Below are 21,175 nucleotides of genomic sequence, written 5' to 3'. Positions count from 1 at the left end.
TTCAAAAACCAATAACTTACAAAATATACAATTTGAATATCAAAATGAGTTTGATTTCTTACCTCGGAGTAGGACTAAAAAAACCCATAATTTTGGACGTCAAAATCAGGATTAGACTCTCCATAAAAACAATAAGAAAGAAATAAATGGAAGGAAGTAGACAGACTCCGCAGTCCGTACGAGAAAAAACGCTGTGAACGCCCTCCTCATTTCGCTACCTCTTTCCCCTTAACTTTGAGTATTTCACAAGTCATCCTTCCTTTTCTTTCCTATTTCTTTTCTTCACGTCATCCTCTTTTTTCTTTCTTTCTTAATTATTTAATTTCACAACCATCATTTGAAAATATAAATATATATGTAGCTAAATTACATATTTAGTCTTCTCAACAATCTCAACTCTTAAAATGGTAAAAATAGGCTAATTATATAAGAAAATACTCTATAATATTCTCATTTATTCCTTTCTAAAAATGGGAATTGCTATTTTTTTTTTCCTTCCAAAAGTTGTAAATTGTAATACTACATTTGATTGATTGTTTTCAAGGTTGTCTTATAAGTTGGACGAAAATTGAAATTAGAAAATAGTATAAGTAAATATGGAGGGGTGTACTGACTATTTTTGAAATCATTGAAAATCTCTCAAATAACTCACCACAATAATTTTTTCTCTATCACATTCACTACTCTACCTCAAGAATGAAATTAAAATTTAACTAATGTTTCATCATATATCCAAACTATAAGTTGTTTTAACATTCAATTTTAGAAAATATTAAATGAGATTTTTAAAAATTTGTAGCAAACTAAAAAAAAAGGGTATTTTAGACAATATTTCATATATATAAATACATATATTCCATAATGCATTTGCTTGTCTGTGGGAGTGGTGTGGTATTTGCATTATATTAAAAACCAGTGGAGTTTGTTTGATTTAGGAGTTGTGTATAGTGAGAGAAGAGAGCAGAGAGCAGAGTGAAGAAAGAAAAGCAATGGCGAGTTTGGAACGAACCCCCACATGGGCAGTGGCCACTGTCTGCTTTTTGTTGATTCTCATTTCCATTTCCACAGAATATTTGCTTCACTTTCTTGTCAAACGGGTACTGTACTACCCCAACAACCAAATTTCTTCTTCTTCTTCTTCTTCTTCTTTCTTCACATTATTTCATTTTCAGTTTTTCAGCATCAAAAGAAGGAAATCCCTCAGGCAAGCTCTCGACAATATCAAATCCGGTGCGCTCTCTCAATTCAATAGTATATTTATTATTACTAGCCAACTATTTAATTGATTATCTTAATTCTAAAGAAAAAATTATGTGGTGGATATGTTTGTGTATATATTTCTACAGAATTGATGCTTTTGGGATTTGTATCGCTGTTATTGACGGTGAGCGAGAAAGGAATTGCTAACATTTGCATTCCTAAGAGTTTGAATCACAAATTTCTGCCCTGTCACACTATCAACTTCAATTCCACTTACTTCTTGGAAGAACCCAAGTGTGATTCACAGGTAAATTAACTAAAACTAAAATTCATACACGAACACAAAAACATTATTATAATATATATATATATATATTGTTAATTTGAAATTATACTTCGCTGTTTAATTTGGTAATTTGCAGGGGAAAGCTTCATTGCTGTCTAGAGATGGTGCAAAGCAAGTTAAGTATTTGATCATTTGTTTAGCCTTTGTTCATATCTTCTCCAGTCTACTCAGCTATAGTCTTGGAATCGCCAAGGTACCTATTTTCCTTTCCTCTAATACAAACATAATTCAATTAACTTAGACATTGAATAAAAGAAAAGAAGAAAAAAAAATGGATATAAAAGTCATTGAAGAAGATGTGAAAGAAAATATGGTTGATGTGATGATAGACTTGACCAAATGTGAAGGTTATGCGTAGTTTAGAGTAGCTGTGTAGGGTAATGATAAGAATTTTACATAAATTTATTTGGGGCAAGACTTTTGAGATGCGTACACATAAAACTTCACTATCCTCAATAATATTTGTTCGTTAAATCCTCTGTCTACTTCTTCAAATTCCATTTTATTGGACTAATTACATACTTTTTTCAATTTATTTACTGCACTCCATGCCAACTTTAAATATAATCTATACTATTGTTTATAGTAATATGGCTTAGAATTTGGAATTTAAGGTGATAACTGATGTTTTTTTATTGCAGATGAGAAGATGGCAGTCTTGGGAAGCAAAAACCAGAACTTTGGAATATCAATTTACAACTGGTAAACATATAATTAATCAAAATATTTGTCATACTATTGTATTACAGAAGAATAGATGGTAGTTTTAGCTGCAAAATGGGGAGAGAAAGGAAATTAAATGTTGGTGGACCATCCCCGTTGAAAAATGACAATCGTTTTTCCTTTTGTGTGGGACAATAATTAATTACTAGATCCAAGAAGATTTCAATTTGCTCGTCAAACATCCTTTGGCAAGAGGCATCTTAAATTCTGGAGTGACCACCACATTCTTCGATGGCCGGTAATTTTAACCTTTTTTTTGTTCTTAATTAATCGTTTGAATCATCTTCTTTTTTCCCACATTAAAAATAAAATGTTGTTTTGATTGTAAAATTTGGAATGATGTAGGCCTGTTTTGTTAGACAATTTTATGAATCTGTGTCTGCAGCTGATTATCTCACTCTTAGACATGGTTTCATTACGGTAATTAACTTGGATTATGTAATGAATCAAGTAATTTGAATTCCTAATCTCTCAAAATTAACATTCTCTATTGTGATCAGAACAGGCCCATCTTGGAGAAGGAACCAACTTTGACTTCCAAAAGTATATAACAAGAGCTCTAGATAATGATTTCAGTGTCGTTGTGGGAATCAGGTGAATGAATCATTTTGTAATAAATGGCCTTACCCTTTTATGTGAATATATCACTAATTCTAAAAATGGGTGGATTTTACTTCTTGTTGTAGTTGGTGGGTTTGGGTGTTTTCTGTAATCTTCATATTCTTCAGTGCACATGGTAACACTCGAAATATCCTTTTTCTTACTCTCTTCCAAACAAGAAATTGAATTATTTTATAGTGCATGCAAGAAGCTAATGACAGAGGTTCTTTATTCAATTTGATGGCAGGGTTTCACAGCTATCTATGGCTTCCCTTTATTCCATTATTAGTAAGAAAAACAGTGTATTGAACTTTTTAGGTAACTTTTATAAGGTTTGGATTTGAATTGTGTAATCTTTTATTTAATGAACTTTTCAGATGCTTTTGTTGGTTGGGACAAAATTACAAGGGATTATGACGGAGATGTGTTTGGATAGCCATGAGAAGTCTCATGTCGTTCGAGGAACTCTGCTTGTTAGGCCCAGTGACCATTATTTTTGGTTGGGCCGCCCCAAATTGCTTCTCTATTTCATACACTTCATTTTCTTCCAGGCAATAATAATAATAATAATCAATCTTTTTCTTTCTTTCTTTTTCTAAAAGTTTTAAATTATTTATGAATGTTTTGTTGTTTGCTTTTGCAGAATTCATTCCAATTAGCATTTTTTGCATGGGCATGGGTAAGTACTAAGTACTAAGTATGATTATAGCTTAATCTTTTGGAAAGATGAATTAATAGAGGAGTATGGTGTAGTTAATAGATTTGAACTTAGTGCAGCTGAAATTTGGGCTGAGATCGTGCTTTCAAAGAGAGATAGCAGATTTGGTAATAGGAGTTTCTGTCGGGGTGTTGGTGCAGTTCATTTGTGGTTATGTTACTCTGCCTCTCTATGCACTTGTGGCTCAGGCAAGTACTTTAAATTGTTCCTCACCTTTCATAAAACAACTTGAGAAAGTAGAGAGAACGAGAGAGGGACAAAGAATGTATCAAGTATTATCTAAATCCTTTATAACGTGATCCATTAGTTTTCAAAATACTTGAGTAGTCAGTCCTAACTTTTTAGTTTTGTTGGTTTATGAACAATTCATAAATTTTATATAAACTATAAAAAAACATAAACGACTATTTTGTTTGTTTAAAAAAGATGGGGAGTTCGATGAAGAAAACGGTATTCACGGAGGGGGTGGTTGAGGGCCTGAGGAAATGGAAAGGGAGAGCGAAGAAAAAGGTTGCTCGAAGGCAAAGAGGCCAACATGGCTGCGACTACAACTTCTCACAGTCGCCGCCGCGGACATCAGTTGACGCCGGCGTTGACTCGCCGCCATCTTTCAGACTGGAGGCGACGCCCATGGCATCAGTGGATTATTATGGTCGTTTACAACTGGCGGGTGCCAATAATAATAAACAATACAACAACAACAACAACAGTTGTTCTGCTGCGGTTTCAGTTAATGGCGATGAGGATAAACTAAAAGGCAAAAAACCAATCGAAGAGGCGGATCAGAAGTCCATCTCATTGGATGCCTTTGATTGGGCTAACAAAATACACCGTAATTTTTCAAGACATGCAATGTAGTGTGTTTATATATATTTCTTAATGTGATCTGTATTATATTTTATATCTTTTTGTACATTAATAAATAATGCACTTTCTACACATTATATTTTCAAATGTGGCAGCCTCTACCCTCTAACCTCTAGTAAATATTTCCTAGATAAATATTATAATTGTTAATTACCAAATTTATGATAAATTGGATTAAAGATGTAACCAACTTTTGGTTGGGTAGCTAATAAAAGTCTAATCCCAATTAAACTTGGAAATCTAAGTGGATACCAACACCACCGAAAATCGGTTGAAGTTGTTTAACTAAGAAAACTCTAATTAAACTTTTTGTCTATAACTGTGGTGATACACTTTGGTCAAATATTTTTCTATATCTGACGGGTAATTTTTCTAAAGTTATTAAAATATTCTATGATTATTATTTAATATCTAAAAATTTGTCAATTGAATAAAACGATCGATTCAATTAAATTATGAACTATGATTATAATCAGAAGCTTTCTACTGTCTTAAACGTAACTCTAAGATGCGTATTGGATGAATTAACATAAAAAAAACATGTAATTTTACATGAGCTTGAGATTTTTATACAATTAACAAGTTGTCTCAACACGAAATTATTGAGCACCAATGATGAAAAAGAGGTTGTCCCTTGTTGCAATTTCTCCAATATCATAGTATTGTAAGAATGAAGCTATTTGAAACATTTCAACAAACAAAACACATACACTATGCACATAGGGAAAACAAAAACAGCTCTCACTCTTGGTTGAACAAAAAAAATGAAAAGATTTGATTGTGTGGTACTAAATAAAACTTAGTTAAATGGAAAGTTTTGAGGTGGGAGAGAGAGTTGATATTAGCAAAAGAAGATTGAATTGAGAAAGGCAAAGCTAGGCATGACGTGGGTGGTCATGTGCATTAGGAGGGGGAAAAAATGGTGTTTGTTTGATGTCTTTTTCGGACCCAACTGAGTGGACAAAACGCCCCATTCTCTCCCACTCGGATCCGCGTAACGCTCACCACTTCCCAAACCAAACCCATTTTTCAAAATTTCCTATTAATCTCTACCAAATTATCATTTTAAACCAATGTAAATACAAAATTCTCTAACCAAGGTCACACCTCAAACCTTCTAACAACCCAACGTTTTAATTATGCAAAAATTGAGTTTCAGATTATCTTTTTATGGGTAAATATAAATTAAATTGATTAGGTTTGAGTTGACTCAAAAAGAAGTGTTTGCGGTAAATCGAAAGAAAAGAAAAATGGATAGAAGAAGAAAATTAGGAATGGTTAGTTAAACGCGTGGGGAGCAACAAAGGTTGACTGGGTTGCAGGGGAAGATTGGGTGCACCCGCGCTGTACGCAGTTATTAGCAACTAAAACGAGGGTGGCCGAATCAATTTTTAATGCAAAAGTTAAAAAAAAAAATATATGAATACTGTTTGGGCAAAGCTGGTGTGGTGTCATCAATGACGTAATGATTCAATAATTTAAATTAATTAAGGTATTAAATTTGGTTATTTATGATTCCACGAAAACGAAATTATTATGGATATGTACGAACGGTACGCATTACCACAAGTTGTTTGCAAAATCAAATTTTAAACTTCCAAGTGGATGAATCTGCACACTTACCGCTTTCCCGACGTGGATGTTTTAAATCTACAACTTTTTTTTCTTCTTTCTTTCTCAATTTATTTTACAATTATTTCTCCAATGTCGTCTTTCTGCAATTATTTCATTTCTTGTTTTTAGGTTCACTGAATTAAGCTATGCTTAATGGGTGAATGCATGGTATGTGGGTAATCTCCTTTTATTATCTTTTTCTATCCTTTATTTATCTTATATTAGGTTATACTTTCAAATTGCTGATCAATGAATAAAAGTGTTTACTCCAATCCTGCTTCAAAATTGCATTCTATTATAATTATTATATTGCTACGTTTATCGTTACTATTATTATTCTATCTAAAAAATTTGTTAATTTTGCATATTTACTGTAATTATTCATGTTTAAAAATAATCAAATTATATTTGCGATTTAAGTTTATCCTAATTATATCAATTTTTATTATAGTTTAGTGAGGGTGAACTAATTAACTGTAGTTGATTTCTTAAAAAACTGTTAATTTGTTAATTTTATGGTTTATGGAGATAAAAGTCGATGTATTTATTTTTCAGAGTTTTTTTTTTTTTTAATAATGTACAATGTAGAATAGAACAATAAAAGGGAAAATAGTGGTAAGAATATCATCGTGGTTCGTAAATTTAAGTTTTGCCTTTTATTTTCTTTTTGGTGTGTTATATCCAACTTTAGAAACATATTCACACAATTATATGTTTTTGAAATGAAAATAATAATTATTCTTTCATTGAGTATAATATATATATATATATATATATAATCAACTTCAACTAATTAATTTTAATGACTTTAAAATTATTTTAAGTATATGTATGAACTAAGTTTAGACCAATTCACTTCATTTTGAATCTTTGATTCTTTAATTAGGACATGTCTTAAGTATTAAATAATGTCATTAAAATTTGAAGAAGTTTTATTTTTTAAACTATGGTGTGTATTAAATGAATAATTTGTTGATTTCCACCTGAAGTGACTCCTTAGCTTACATAATGGATTGGTCATCTTCGTTTTAAAAAAAATCAAATCCCAAGTTTTACTTTTCAATGTGACTTATGCTGTTTGATTTTCCCTCCTCAACTAGTATTATTGATTATGATGTATGTGCACAGATCATTAACATTTGTACACCTCTAAAGGGTAAGAGTTTATAGGATATAATTTGTCACCAATAAATCACATATGTACTTATACAACTTTATTTCTATATATTTGTAAACAAATCAAATGTGGAAGAATAAAAGATTGATCTTAAAATAGTTTTAAAAAGTTGATCATGTGACGAAGAAACGTTTGAAATATTAATTATTGATATGATTGAGAGAACGTACGATGTGTATACTTTAAATTAATATTGTGTTTTTGTTGGATCATAGCACACATAATTTAACCATGTTTAGTTTCATATATTTTAATTTATTGTAGACTTGTCAAAAGAGATTAGCTCAAACAAGTGTACAGGCAACCACAAGATTTGTGGTTTGAATCCACTACTAATTCTTGTTGTACTAATTTTTTTTTTGTAGACTTGACCATATCTCAACTAAGTAAAAGTATATATTGTTGAACGAGACGGTCAAATCTTCTACCTTTCACACTTTGTTGAACTAAGAAAATATAATAAAGTATTGTTTATCTTTATTGTATTTAGTTATTTAATTGCATATTAAATCAGCTAAATTATATAAATATACAAGTTAACATTTACTAATATAAACTTGTATAACGCACCATATTGGACCACGAACTACAGGTGGATATAATTATCAACGGGACAATTAGGTCATGCTATATCTTAGTGGAAATTGTGGTTAACAAATTATTGTGTGAGCTAGCTAGTTTGAGTAGTTCAACTACAAATATTGACTCTATTTAATAACATTGGCTCTATTTAATAACGTCATGACCCACACCACATGTCTCCATCTAGAAGTCCCTTTTATGCACGAAGTACACAAGAAGAGAGATCAACTTGAAAACTCACCATATGGGGCAAGGTTTTCTTCTCTTTTAGTGGTATTTGAAGAATACTTATTAATTTTATGTGTACTCCGTCCCTCAAATTATACGCAATTTTGTTTTTGTTAATATGTTCTGTAATGTTTGGTGATTTTGATTCAATAGCAAATCACATTGGGCAACTAATTCTACTATACAACCTAACACATTGATTTGATTGATGTTGGTTTACAGGGAGGTAGCTTGATAATGTAGCTATGTACCTTAATTTGGTGATGGAGCCAAAAAATGTAACTGCAGTTCTTATTAAACATGAGAGAAAAATGTAGTATAATCTATAGTGAAGGAACGATTCCACCAATCCCATAATTTGGTTGATGGTATATCATAAATGAGGCAAAGAGTCTGATTGTTGGTGGAATGATTTTTCTAATTGACTTTGTATTCACTATTTATCATTTGTTTTTTTTTAAAAAGTAATTAAACACATTCATTTTACCATGCTACACTTTATTTTATCTAATTAACTAGCTAGTCCATCACATTCATCATCAATTAATCAAATCAATAATTGATATAATGAACATTTGTAGTTGATATAATTACGTGCTTTTCCAAATAAACCAATTGTAATATATTAAAAAGGGAATTTGTTATTGGAGTGAAATATGAAAACAAAACAATCAAATTGATATTATTAGTGGTCTTTCATTTTTCTATATGTACACAAAATTCAAAGAGTATAATAGTTAGAGTGTAGGTTACACAATAGGTGACGATGCATCCATGTAGAAAACAAAAAGGGTGAAAGAAAAACAAAAATCTGGAAAATTTTGTATTGTCCAGCCGAAAGCAAAAGGGGTAGAGAAAAGATAGGTGACCCAAAGCTAGCGTGAGCCATGAGTCTTCCATAATCACATTTTACACACAAACATATATACTTAGCTTAAACTTAAAATTCAATTACAGCCTTTTAATCAATCACATAAGAACATTCCGCCATCTGGAATTCCCAACTACTTTACATGTCACACATATCTCAGCAAACCAAACCAAACCGAACCAAAGAAACCCCACATGATCATCAATATTCGTCCCCTAATTTCCACAATTACAAATTAAACCAAACCACGTCATAATCATTTTTAAATTGCCACCTCATAACCCTTTGCCTTCTATTTTATATTTCTAATAATATCTCATATTTCAATGCCAAATATATACGTCAACTTGAATTCACTATTTTTCTAATATTTATCTAAATCTAGAGATGGGAATTGAATACCGTAAAATGTCACCATCCATAAGATATCTTTGCTTATGCTTTGTATAATAATCATCATTAGCACCTAATTAACACCCGATGTTTTTTCAAAAAAAGAGAATGAAATTGTTTTCTTAAATACTAATAAATCTTAAATTACTATACGGAAAAATTTAGAATTAAGAAACTAATTGAACAATCTCGTCAGCGATGAAACGTAGGTAAATGGAATCTGTCTGACCGAGTAAGCTGTGACGCAATTGATCGTCACCTACAGTTTCTATTACGTCCTAGATTGCGTTACTCGTATTGACGTTTAACTTTTTCACGGCCCAATCGGCAGCTGCCTAATATAAATAAATGCCGAATGTCATTATTCCAATACGGCAATACCCTCCATTGTCTCTCTCTCTCTCTCTCTCTTTCTCTCGAAATTTTGGATCTTTTTCTTTACCAAATTTGCAATAATATGCACCAAGCAATTCCGTACCGGACGTGGATTCCTGCCGCTGCCTCCTCCTCCTGCAAGGCGCACGAGCCTTCCGGTGATGGGGTTGAGAAATTAGTGTCCAAAAACGCCGTTGTGGTTCTAGCGAGGCGCGGGTGTTGTATGAGCCATGTTTTGAAACTGTTGTTGTTGGGCCACGGTGCCAACCCGGCCGTGGTCGTGGTTGGTGAAGAAGATGAAGTCGATACTGCCGGGGAGATTGGAAAATTTGCCTCCGGCGGTGGAGATGGAAGAGTGCAGTTTCCGGTGGTGTTTATTGGAGGGAAGATGTTTGGTGGGTTGGAAAAAGTGATGGCGGCTCATATTTCCGGTGAATTGGTACCGGCGTTAAAAGATGCCGGTGCTTTGTGGCTTTGAGGCTTTGATTTTGTATAAATTAAAAAAACGAATTAAATCTAGTAAAGTATATTGCTGATCTTGAATTCTCTGTCATCGTTGGTTTAAATTAAATTAAATTTCCGATCTCAGATACGCCCTCCGAGTGGATGCAGAAGAGAATTTTTGAAAGTATATATCGGTGATGAAATTTTCTTTGAAATTTGATCCCTAGAGGCAGATTTGGTAGCTGAGATTTTAAAATATATATTGTAAATTGTTTGATATGTTTTCATTTAATAATTATTAATAGCCCACGAAACTATTTTCTTTAATCACTACATTTGAGAATGTCATTAAATCTCCTTTAAAATATTTGTTGCTTAATTTAATTCTTTTTCTTTTCTCTTTGAAAAATCCTCTTGATATATATATATTTGTCTAATTTACAGATTTGTTCATTTAAAATTAAATTCATTATTTATCTTTTTCTTCTACGTGACATTAGAGGGACCCAGCCATATCAATCAAAATATTGTTGTGTGTGTGTGACTCGTCATTTTGAATATTAAATAATGAAGACATAATATTTGTATATTCATTCATAAAAAAAATGTGTGTTTCCTAAAAGGCAATATAAATGTCAAACAATATCATTATACGAAAGGTTCACATTCTACAAAATTACAATTCTAATCCAAAAAAATAAAAGGACAAAAACTCATCCATGCATTTAAAAAGTGGTGTTGTAATGAGATTGCCTTACTAATTTAAAGCAAAAATACTTATAATTTACTTGTCAAATAATTCAAGTATCTTAGTGCGAATAAAAATAATTGTTTTGAGTTTTCACTTACATGTTACAAAACATATGTTTTTTTACCTAATTCAATTAATTTTTAAAATACAATTTATCAAATGTGATACGATAAGGTAGAAGACTCTAACATCATATCGTTTATATATGATCGTTAAAATATGCAGTTAATTTAAATGAATAAATTCGAACCATGAATCACAAAAATCGATCAATTATGGTGGGAGTGCATTAATTCTTTTCATGTAATGAATAATAATATATTGACACAGTCCTTTGTGTCTTTAACTTTAGTGTTTTGCTTGGGTTGGAGTAATAATTAGTTATATATGGTCTAAAAACCAAAGAAGATTAGACGAAAGGCATGCCAACTTTTCTCTTTTGTTTTGGAGGAAGGCTGAAGGGTTAGGCGTTCAGCTGACCACGACGCTCGAGGAATGGGCTCCTAATTGGGCCTTTTATCATGGGCCGATGAGATAAATGGGCTGTTAAATGGGCCGTTGAATTTTGATCGCTTGATGGGCTTTAGAGAAGGAAAGGTAAGTAAAGGAGGAAAGTTGGAAATAAAAAAAGAGAATGTGGAGAAGCATTTTATGGACAGCTGCCAGGCTAGCCTAGCCTTATAACCACGCTGTCTCAGCGGCTTGAAGGACGGTTAAACCGAAATGACTGAAAAGCCCTCACCCTTCGTTAAAGTTTCTGGGCTTGATGGTAATTTCATGTCTTGAACAAAGAAAGTCTGGGAAAGACCTGAGGGGCTGCTGCTTTTCCCTCCCCGATTTCAAACGCTTCCGATTCCACTCTTTCACTCACTCACACAAAAGCCTAATTCTCATTCCTTTTGTACTGGAAGGTTTGCATTTTTGTTGTTGTTAGATTGTTTCGTAGGGTTTAGGGCGGGAAGTTTGATCTACACAGGCGGAAAAGGAAGCAAGGGTTGCAGAAGAAGATGATCAGCTATTTCAGAGGGAAGGGCAATTCCGCCGATGTTTCAACTCCGCAGTCTGCTTCTTCGCTGTCTTCGTCCTCCACGGGGACTGGTCCGGCGAGGCCAATTCGTCTTGTTTACTGCGATGAGAAAGGAAAGTTTCGGATGGATCCTGAAGCTGTTGCTACCTTACAGCTTGTAAAAGAGCCAATTGGTGTCGTCTCTGTTTGTGGCCGTGCTCGTCAGGGAAAGAGCTTCATTTTAAATCAAGTTAGTTTCTTCTGCTCTTTATTTTGTGTAGGATATCCTCTCAAAAATTAGCTTTTGTCATTTGGTGGGTTCATTCACAATCTAGGGTTTTGGAGTTTTAGCTAAGTAAAAATGCTGGGAGGAGTTGCACTTGTTTAGTGGTTGCCATCTGTATATAAGCTAGCTCTGAAGCGAGACGGGTCTGAGCTGGAATTCAAGTTTATCACTGTGTAGGTGGGAGGAAGTGGTATATGTGTACATCGAAGGGCTGTAGAACATGGAAAGGGTTTATTTTTCTTTCGAACTGCGGGTAGTGAGTGGGTGATGTGGGCCTTTGTCTTCTGTACCTGTTTAGGACTGTGCTAGAGAAATGAAAACTCTGATACTAGGTTGCTAACGTCCGATATTGTGAGTGTGCATTTGTTTAACGGGCTTGGAAGATCTAGGACTGTGAAACTTGTTGTAAACTGTGAAAGGAAATGTGTTTTGAAGCTTGAGTTTATTTTTCATTTTTCTTTGTAATTTGTAAACGTAAGCATGTAGTTTGTAGTAATAATTTATATTGGTTTGTGTATCGGCAAAGTCATAGCAAATCTAGTAGTATGGGGTTTTCTCTTCAACTTCAAGTTGTACAAACTCAGTTTTGGAATTAAATACCTCTTGAAATTTTTATTTTTTGTTTGCGATAATTTTTGTGGGTCCTCGTAGACGCATTCAATTTGCTTTTTTCTGGTTATTCTCTATTCACTAGAGTTGGTTTTGTTTCTCACAACTCGTGGGCTTGTACTTTGAATATAACTTAGTCGGCATGACGTGGGACATATCCGTAAGAATTCAAGTGCTTGTGTCTTTTTCTTTTCTTTTTTTTTTTTTGGTTGGGGTTTCAGGATGTGATTTTATGCAGAGATAATTTGCATACAATTGTGATTGTTACGTAGAACATTCATGAAATTTTGTGGAGCACTTAGCTTCTCCACGTCTGTAGTGTAATTTTGTGGACTTACAATCAACTCTTTTCTTTTGAAGCTTCTTGGGAGGAGTAGTGGGTTTCAAGTAGCATCTACCCATCGGCCTTGTACTAAAGGGCTATGGCTCTGGAGTACACCCTTGAAAAGAACTGCCCTTGATGGAACTGAGTACAATCTTTTACTATTAGATAGTGAAGGAATTGATGCGTATGATCAAACGGTATGACTCCAGTCCACTACTCGAATTGGAATTGAATGTCTTTCCTGTCAATTCAAATTTGCTTCATTTCAATTAATAGTATGTTTGCCTCATTTGAAGGTGTAATATTACAAATTTATTTTGCTATTTAATTTGTTCCATCTATTTTTCTTATTTCCTCCTCAATTTTTTTACAGGGAACATACAGCACCCAGATTTTTTCTCTAGCCGTTCTCTTATCTAGCATGTTTGTCTATAATCAGGTAGGGGCAACTAATGTTGATCTTTATCTTTTAAAAACCTGCCTTTTCTGAACACAATGAATTGCACGTCTCTTCTTTTTTATTTTTCTTCAATTTGAACAATGTTGTTTTCTTTTTGCTCTATAATTTGTGCCATTTTCACAATTTCATTTTTCTTTATGGAACTCATTTTTTTTGTTTCTGTTCAGATGGGTGGAATAGATGAAGCTGCACTTGATCGTTTATCTCTTGTCACTCAAATGACTAAACATATTCGTGTTAGGGCTGCTGGGGGCAGAACTACATCTGCTGAGCTTGGTCAATTCTCTCCAATCTTTGTTTGGCTTCTAAGGGTACAATGCACTTCTCTACCATTAATGTCCATAAATTTATTTCGAAGTGCGTTCAGACATTTGGCCATTTTTTAAAATTTATTTCTGCAATGTGCATTTTTTCCCAATGGCATGAGTTTTCAATGTATGACCCATTTATTCCTTGTTACGTTTGACCTTCTGTTTGGTGCTTATTTTACCTTTTTGTTATTGTATTTAATTTGTGCAGTCGACTTTAAATTTCTTTCATTCTCAATGAAAGTTTGTTTTTAAATTTTAAACAAAAGAGAATTACTTCTTTGGTTGGATCTCTTTGAAGTTGTCCATAAGAATGTCTCCTCTTGGTGTTCCTTCTCCAAGCCTTTTGAAAGCTACAACATTAAGAAATCTACTCAAATTGGAGTCTTTTTATTTTCCCAGCTTAATTCACTTATTTTGAGTTTAATCTCTTTCTGCACTTTTGTCTTAGGTCTTCTGTATGCTTATTGTTGAAACCTTTGAAAGGATAGTGATTTATAGCCTTTTTGTCCTGTAATTGCTGAACTTATAAGCCTCGGCCTATTTTTGATGTAACCTTTTGAAGGATATGATGAGGGTGTTAAGGGGTATCAACCCAGTTGAGATGTTTGGGTGCCCCTGTTGATCCTAGTTATGCTTTATGCTTTATGCTTTATTTTCTTTGAATAACCCTCATGTACTTAGAACATTAGTCTCTTTCCATATAGAGAGTCCTGTTTTCTTTTATAAAAAAAAAGAAAAAGAGAGAGTTACTTCACCCCTACGTTATTATTGTGTTTGATTCTCTACCTGCACTAACTTCTATATTTTGGCATAATATTTGGTTGTAACTTGTCTCTAAAATGAGAATTACTTGCAGGACTTCTATTTGGATCTAGTTGAGGACAATAGGAGAATAACACCTCGGGACTATCTGGAACTTGCTTTGAGGCCAGTTCAAGGAAGTGGAAAAGACATAGCTGCTAAGAATGAGGTATTAGATGGACGTCTGTACTTTTGTGGTTTGGTGAATTTGTTTCTTTATTATTTGGGGTCATATTATCTAGGTCTAGAAAAGAGAGAAAAAGCTACTCTTGTTGCACAAATCATTTTAGAAGTTGCTTACTAAGGGGGTGTTTGGTGCAAGAAGTGCAGTTGTTTACTCTGGAGAATTGTTTAGTTGTGTGGTCTATAGTGTAAGGATAAGGTGTTAATAAGTTGAGGGGCATATTGGTTTTAAGAGCTTCAAGGCCAAACAAGGAGTAGCTCCATTCCTGCCACCCAACTCTTTCCCCAAACACCACCCAAGTTCGTAACTGTTTTTAACTCGAAAATTCCTTTATGGAAATCCAGAACTCTTTTTACTTGAATGAATATATGTATGTTGAAGAAAGGATACGTTTCCTTGGTTCTAGATGGATATCACATGTTCTAGGATTTAGGCCACATACTTCTTTCTTACCTCCTAGATGTTCTGCTTGAGAGTTTAGTAGTTATTCTTCTTTAGTTATTGCACAGATTTAAGAGTGTTTTTTTTTGGTTATGTTATCTTTATTAGTATGGGTTGTGAAGACTGCCTTTCCATTACCTGCTAATATATTTTTATTGGACTCGAGATATGATGGAAGGATGGATGTATGGGTATGCCTTTTGAGTACCTTGTACTTGAGTGAGTATTGGAAGAGTTAGGAAGCTGATATATCTGTTTTTGTTGTGCTCTTTGATGATATTAGTTAATAATATCATCGTTTAAGACTTATACCCTTTCTCAATATTTGAGTTGAGTTGTATTCTCCTCGACGTTTTTTCAATGGCTTCTGATATTTACACTGGCTGTTCACTATCTGTTTGCTCGTGAACATAGAACTTCGAGTCTGCTTTTTATGACTTTGGGACACTTTGAACATTTTCTCTTGTATTTTGTTGTTGTAAATTGAATATGTTTGTTTGCATCGATGATCTGATTTGTAATTTCGTTCATTTACTGCCAGATTCGTGATTCAATTAGAGCACTGTTTCCTGATAGAGACTGCTTTACTCTTGTGCGTCCTCTGAATAATGAAAATGATCTCCAAAGACTTGATCAAATATCTGTAAGTAACTTAAACTTATGGATTTTCTTTACATTTTTTGTTTCTTTTGAAGCCAAATTTAATCAAACTTAGTATTCTGTGGTTCTGCAGTTGGATAAACTAAGGCCTGAATTTAGGTCTGGACTTGATGCATTTACTAAATTTGTTTTTGAGAGGACAAGGCCTAAGCAAGTTGGAGCAACTGTTATGACAGGTCCAATTTTGGTTGGTATAACAGAGTCTTACCTTAATGCTCTAAACCATGGTGCAGTGCCTACGATAACCTCCTCTTGGCAGGTTGGTATATCTTATTGAACATTTGTTTTCCCAGCAAACACATATCTTGTGAAATTTTGTTTTAAGGTACTTTATGTAGATGCTTATTAGGAATTCTTTTTTCTCATTTCTGAATTTGAATGTTTAGGTAACTGCATTGTCAAACATCTCTCTCCTTTCAAATAGATTGATTAAATTTGTGTCATGTAGAGTGCAACCATGTAGGGATTGTTGCCTCTTTTTGTGAATTGGGAATTTAACAATGCATTGAGATAATTTTCATCCATATCATTAATTTGCAGAGTGTCGAAGAAGCGGAGTGTAGAAGGGCGTATGATCATGCTGCTGAAGTGTATATGTCTACTTTTGACCGGTCAAAGCCACCAGAAGAAGTGAGTGCAAATTCTCTTCTACATCTTTATTAGAGATGTTTTTTATTTTTTGTGACGACGTTGTTTTTCTGTAGGCAGCATTGAGGGAAGCACATGAAACTGCTGTTCAAAAATCACTTGCTGCATTTAATTCGAGTGCTGTAGGTGTTGGTCCAGTGAGGAAAAAATATGAGGGACTACTTGAGAAATTTTATAGAAAAGCATTTGAGGTAAGGAATGTAATGAATGTTAATTCTATGTTTTCTCGAAATTTGTATCGTCAATTGGACATTTTGTTTGAGGTGGTCCAATTAGGGAAGAAAATTCTGATGCTTGAGATGGTAAATTCACAATATGCCTTTTTGTAAAAGTAAAGGCTACTTGGTAAGTTGATGTTTGGTAGGAAGGCTTTGTTGGATAGAATCTGGAGAATTGTATAAGGTGTGTGGGAATTTTTGGAGAAACTGCAAACTGACTCGTTTCAGTGCATTCCTTGAGTTTCTATCCCAACTTTTTTATAGTAACTTTATATTTGCTTTTGTTGTAAATTTTAATATGCGTTTTGTTACTCCTTTTTGCATCCTAGCTTTTATACTTTCATATGTCCAAAGGGGAACATTTGAGTTCATGTTGAAAATGGGGGGAGAGCGGGATTTACCTTTACTCTTGTATTTAGTTAAAATTTTAGGTCATTAATTCTTTCAAAATAAGCCTTGAACTTCATGTGATGGAATTAATACTCATTAGTGGGTTTACCATTTTGTTATTTGTGGGTAAATGTATGTATTGTTATGGCTTGATAAGACTTTATTTTCGGGTATTATTCTTTGTTGCTTGTGGATGTTTCTTTAGGTTGTTTTTCTTTTGATGTTTAATTTGGGCCTCCACCCGTTTCAAATTTATGGTTAGGTTCTATATATTTTTGGATTAATTTAGGATTTTTTTGGGGGGCTTGATATTATGTGTTTTGTTGGTTGAATTTTCTATGATTTATTAATATTTTACAAGAAATTTATATTTTGTTTTAAGTAGGTATTAATTTCTTAAATTTTTGAGTTTTAGAATTTAATTTGACGAGGCTAATATTTAATTGACTATCAAGTAAAGAGTGAATATTAACTTACCTCTATAAATTAGTACGGGCTATGTTGTAGAATTGTTCATACACATGTCATGGGACATTCCATCTTCTCCTTGGAGTTTGGTGTTCACTCGACAAGATGAAGCAATTTTACTTATATGACAATCTCTACTTTCCCAAATTTTTTTGGAAGTTATCTTTAGAAAGAATTATTTTCTGCTCCTTGTTTTATTTACTTGAGTTGGTGATTGTCTAATGCAGGATTACAAAAGAAATGCATATACAGAAGCAGACTTGCAATGCACGAATGCTATACAAAGCATGGAAAAGAGGTTGAGAGTTGCTTGCCATGCTTCTGATGCAAATATCAATAATGTTGTGAAGGTAATTTAGATTTTATTTGTCTGTCTTGGGTTAAGGACTATTTTTGTGGTTCGTTTCTGACAGGCACAGTTTGGTCTATTAAAAAACAATGTAAAGTATTAATGATCAGCTATGTTGATGATTCTGGTGGTCTTGAAGCAACTGCAGGCATTAAATTCATTATGTTTGTTGGAGAAAATAGAAACTGTGATTTAATTTGTGTAGTATGATCAGCTTATTCGTAATAGTTGTTAGTTGATTTCTGTGACTGAATAAGCTGAACATACTTCCATCTGCATTTATTGAATTTCAACCTTCTTTGTTAATGTCTCTTCCCATGTGTACTTGTTGATTTATAATTGAATTCCCCATTTTCTTTTGGTTGTTTACACATCCGTGCAGGTTCTTGGTGCTCTTCTGTCTGAGTATGAAGCATCATCCCACGGTCCTGGAAAGTGGCAGAAGCTGGCAACATTTTTACACCAGAGGTTAATATTAGAATTTATCCTTCATCTTATTTGTGGGTTATTTTTTAATCAATGTGCGCTAACATGTACCATGGAAATTTGCAGTTTGGAGGGTCCAGTACTCGACCTTATAAAAAGACTCATTGATCAAGTTGGATCAGAGAAGAATTCCCTCGCTTTGAAATGTCGCTCAATTGAAGACCAGCTGAATTTGCTTAAGAAGCAGCTGGAAGCCAGTGAGAAGTATAAGTCTGATTATCTGAAGCGATATGAGGATGCCATCAATGATAAGAAAAAGGTTGCTGATGACTACATGAATCGTATAACTAATCTACAGGGTGACTGCAGTTCTCTTGATGAGAGATGCTCTAGCCTGAAGAAAACAGTGGAGCAAGCAAAGCAAGAATCATTGGATTGGAAAAGAAAATATGAAACTGTCTTGTCAAAGTTGAAAGCTGAGGAAGATCAAGCTAATTCAGATATTGCTATTTTGAAGTCCAGGAGCAGTGCTGCTGAAGCAAGGCTGGCGGCTGCTCGGGAACAATCTCAGTCTGCACAAGAAGAGGCAGAAGAGTGGAAGAGGAAATTTGAGATTGCTTTAAGAGATACTAAAGCTGCTCTTGAAAAAGCTGCACTTGCAGAAGAACGCACAAATAAGCAAACAAGACTTAGAGAAGATGATTTGAGGAAAGAATTCTCCAATATTTTGTCTGTGAAGGTAAACCTTCATCACCAACCATACTCACACCATCTGGTAGCATATTCTATTTCGGCAATCAAATACTTGAATTGCTATAACGAGAAGTATCTTTTTTGTTTGTTTGTTTTTCCCATGATGCAGGAAGATGAATTGAAGGACAAAGCAACAAAAATTAAGCAAGTTGAGGAGCATTTGACAACTTTAGGGCTTGAGCTGAAGGTAAACTTCTTAGATTTTTAAAAATGTTGGTGGGTCATTTTTTAACTCATTTGTTAATAATCTGTGTTTACTGAAGTCCTGCTGTCATATAACACATGGATATCACTTTCTATCTCAATGATGAAAAGAATATCATTCTTATAAAATGAATGTTTCTTCTGCAGGTTGCCGAGTCAAAAATTGGGAGTTATGATGTGGAAGTATCTTCTTTGAGGCATGAAATAAAAGACTTAAAGGAGAGGTTGGAAACCGCAAATGCAAAGGCTCAATCGTTTGAGAAAGAAGCAAGAATGTTGCTGCAAGAAAAGGTTCATTTGGATCAGAAGTACTTATCTGAATTTCAAAGGTTTGATGAAGTTCAGGAAAGATGTAGATTTGCTGAACACGAAGCTAAGAAGGCTACTGAAATTGCTGATAAAGCAAGAAATGAAGCTAGTGCTGCTCAAGAGGGAAAGAATGAGATGCAGAGGTTGGCAATGGAGCGCATGGCCCAAATAGAGAGGGCCGAAAGGCAAATTGAAAATCTGGAAAGGCAGAAGAAAGATTTGGTGGAAGATTTGCAACGAATTCGGGAGTCAGAGATGGAAGCAGTGTCAAGAGTTGCATCATTGGAAGGAAGAGTTGAAGAAAGGGAAAAAGAAATAGAGTCTCTATTGAAGTCGAACAATGAGCAGCGTACTAGCACTGTTCAAGTTCTTCAGGGTCTTCTGGATTCAGAACGTTCTGCACATGCAGAGGCCAACAATAGGGCTGAGGCTCTCTCTCTTCAGTTGCAATCTGCTCATGCAAAAATCGATCTACTCCAACAACAATTGACTGAAGTCCGTCTTAATGAGACAGCTTTGGATGGTAGGCTGAAGACTGCTTCTCATGGGAAACGTCCAAGGGCGGATGATGGTGATATGGGCATGGAATCCGTTCAAGACATGGACACAAGTGAGAGAATTTTAAGAGTGAATAAAAGATCTAGAAGCACAAGTAGTCCTATGAAGTACACTCAGCCAGAGGATGGTGGGTCAATTTTCAAAGGCGATGAAGATAATAATCATAGCCAGCAAACAAATCAGGACTATACCAAGTTCACAGTTCAGAAGCTTAAGCAAGAACTCACAAAACATAACTTTGGTGCCGAACTTCTTCAGTTGAAGAATCCCAACAAAAAAGACGTTCTTTCGCTCTATGAGAAATGTGTACTCAAACTATGATAACTAGATTTGTTTAGGACTTGTATAGGTTGATGAATTTAGCCCTATGTGGAGATGAAATTGTCGATCCATCTATAGAACTAGAGAGGGTTTTCAAGTCTGTTTATGGATTTTGGCGCTGATTTTTTTGCGGTCTGATTTCTAGAATGTGTTGCTTGAATCTTTTGTGTATTCTGTGTTTGACCTTCTGTCAGTCTTAGGTCAATTGTTTCAAGAAAATGAAATTGTGGGTCCTATTTATATAGGTGTGCATTTGTTAGTAGGGAACAAGAGATGTATCTAACTTCACAGCGAAGAATGTCTTCAGCTTTCGGTTCACTTGATTTGTTTTCAGTGCCTATCTTCTACACTTCTCTACTTTGGCAACTTTTCTTTGAAAGAATTTTAGCTTTGAGACTCTTAAATCCTTATTTACCGGACAACCGTAGGATTAACTTATATATATGTAGATATTTTGATATGTATGTATATTTACGTGTATGTATGTGTACGAGCAAAACTTAGTTGCACTTTTAGGAGAGACCTACAAATTGGAGGAGGGATTATTTCAAATGTCATG

General features: G+C 34.0%; 3 protein-coding genes across 4 annotated transcripts; all 3 read left to right on the top strand.

The window, feature by feature from the left end:
• Positions 1-856: 856 nt before the first annotated feature.
• On the top strand, positions 857-4,541 carry LOC101222375 (MLO-like protein 12). 2 transcript variants are annotated; one of them, XM_004134895.3, is made up of 14 exons: positions 859-1,097; positions 1,173-1,230; positions 1,347-1,507; positions 1,623-1,739; positions 2,188-2,248; positions 2,419-2,507; positions 2,615-2,689; positions 2,775-2,863; positions 2,956-3,005; positions 3,117-3,157; positions 3,247-3,420; positions 3,513-3,548; positions 3,647-3,775; positions 4,014-4,541. In XM_004134895.3, exons 1-14 carry the CDS (start codon positions 990-992, stop codon positions 4,443-4,445), a joined length of 1,620 nt encoding a protein of 539 aa, XP_004134943.1. In that variant the 5' UTR covers positions 859-989; the 3' UTR covers positions 4,446-4,541. The 2 variants fall into 2 exon arrangements, with proteins under 2 accessions (XP_031742488.1, XP_004134943.1); XM_031886628.1 differs by lacking the exon at positions 4,014-4,541 and having other exon boundaries at positions 857-1,097; positions 3,630-3,770.
• Positions 4,542-9,690: 5,149 nt separating this feature from the next.
• GRX1 (glutaredoxin) lies at positions 9,691-10,471 on the top strand. Its single transcript, NM_001287466.1, is given in 1 exon segment — positions 9,691-10,471. A coding segment is annotated over 1 exon segment (396 nt). The 5' UTR covers positions 9,691-9,776; the 3' UTR covers positions 10,173-10,471.
• Positions 10,472-11,679: 1,208 nt separating this feature from the next.
• Positions 11,680-20,949, top strand: LOC101220489 (guanylate-binding protein 2). The gene is made up of 14 exons (XM_004134635.3): positions 11,680-12,145; positions 13,151-13,312; positions 13,489-13,554; positions 13,743-13,886; positions 14,743-14,856; positions 15,854-15,955; positions 16,046-16,231; positions 16,513-16,602; positions 16,677-16,811; positions 17,924-18,046; positions 18,428-18,513; positions 18,598-19,210; positions 19,334-19,411; positions 19,576-20,949. Exons 1-14 carry the CDS (start codon positions 11,897-11,899, stop codon positions 20,614-20,616), a joined length of 3,189 nt encoding a protein of 1,062 aa, XP_004134683.2. The 5' UTR covers positions 11,680-11,896; the 3' UTR covers positions 20,617-20,949.
• Positions 20,950-21,175: the final 226 nt, after the last annotated feature.

This window comes from Cucumis sativus, chromosome 6 (assembly GCF_000004075.3).
Source record: "Cucumis sativus cultivar 9930 chromosome 6, Cucumber_9930_V3, whole genome shotgun sequence".
NCBI classification, from domain to species: Eukaryota; Viridiplantae; Streptophyta; class Magnoliopsida; order Cucurbitales; family Cucurbitaceae; genus Cucumis; species Cucumis sativus.
Note: the sequence above shows the minus strand (reverse complement) of the source record. Positions and strands in the feature narration are given on the sequence as shown.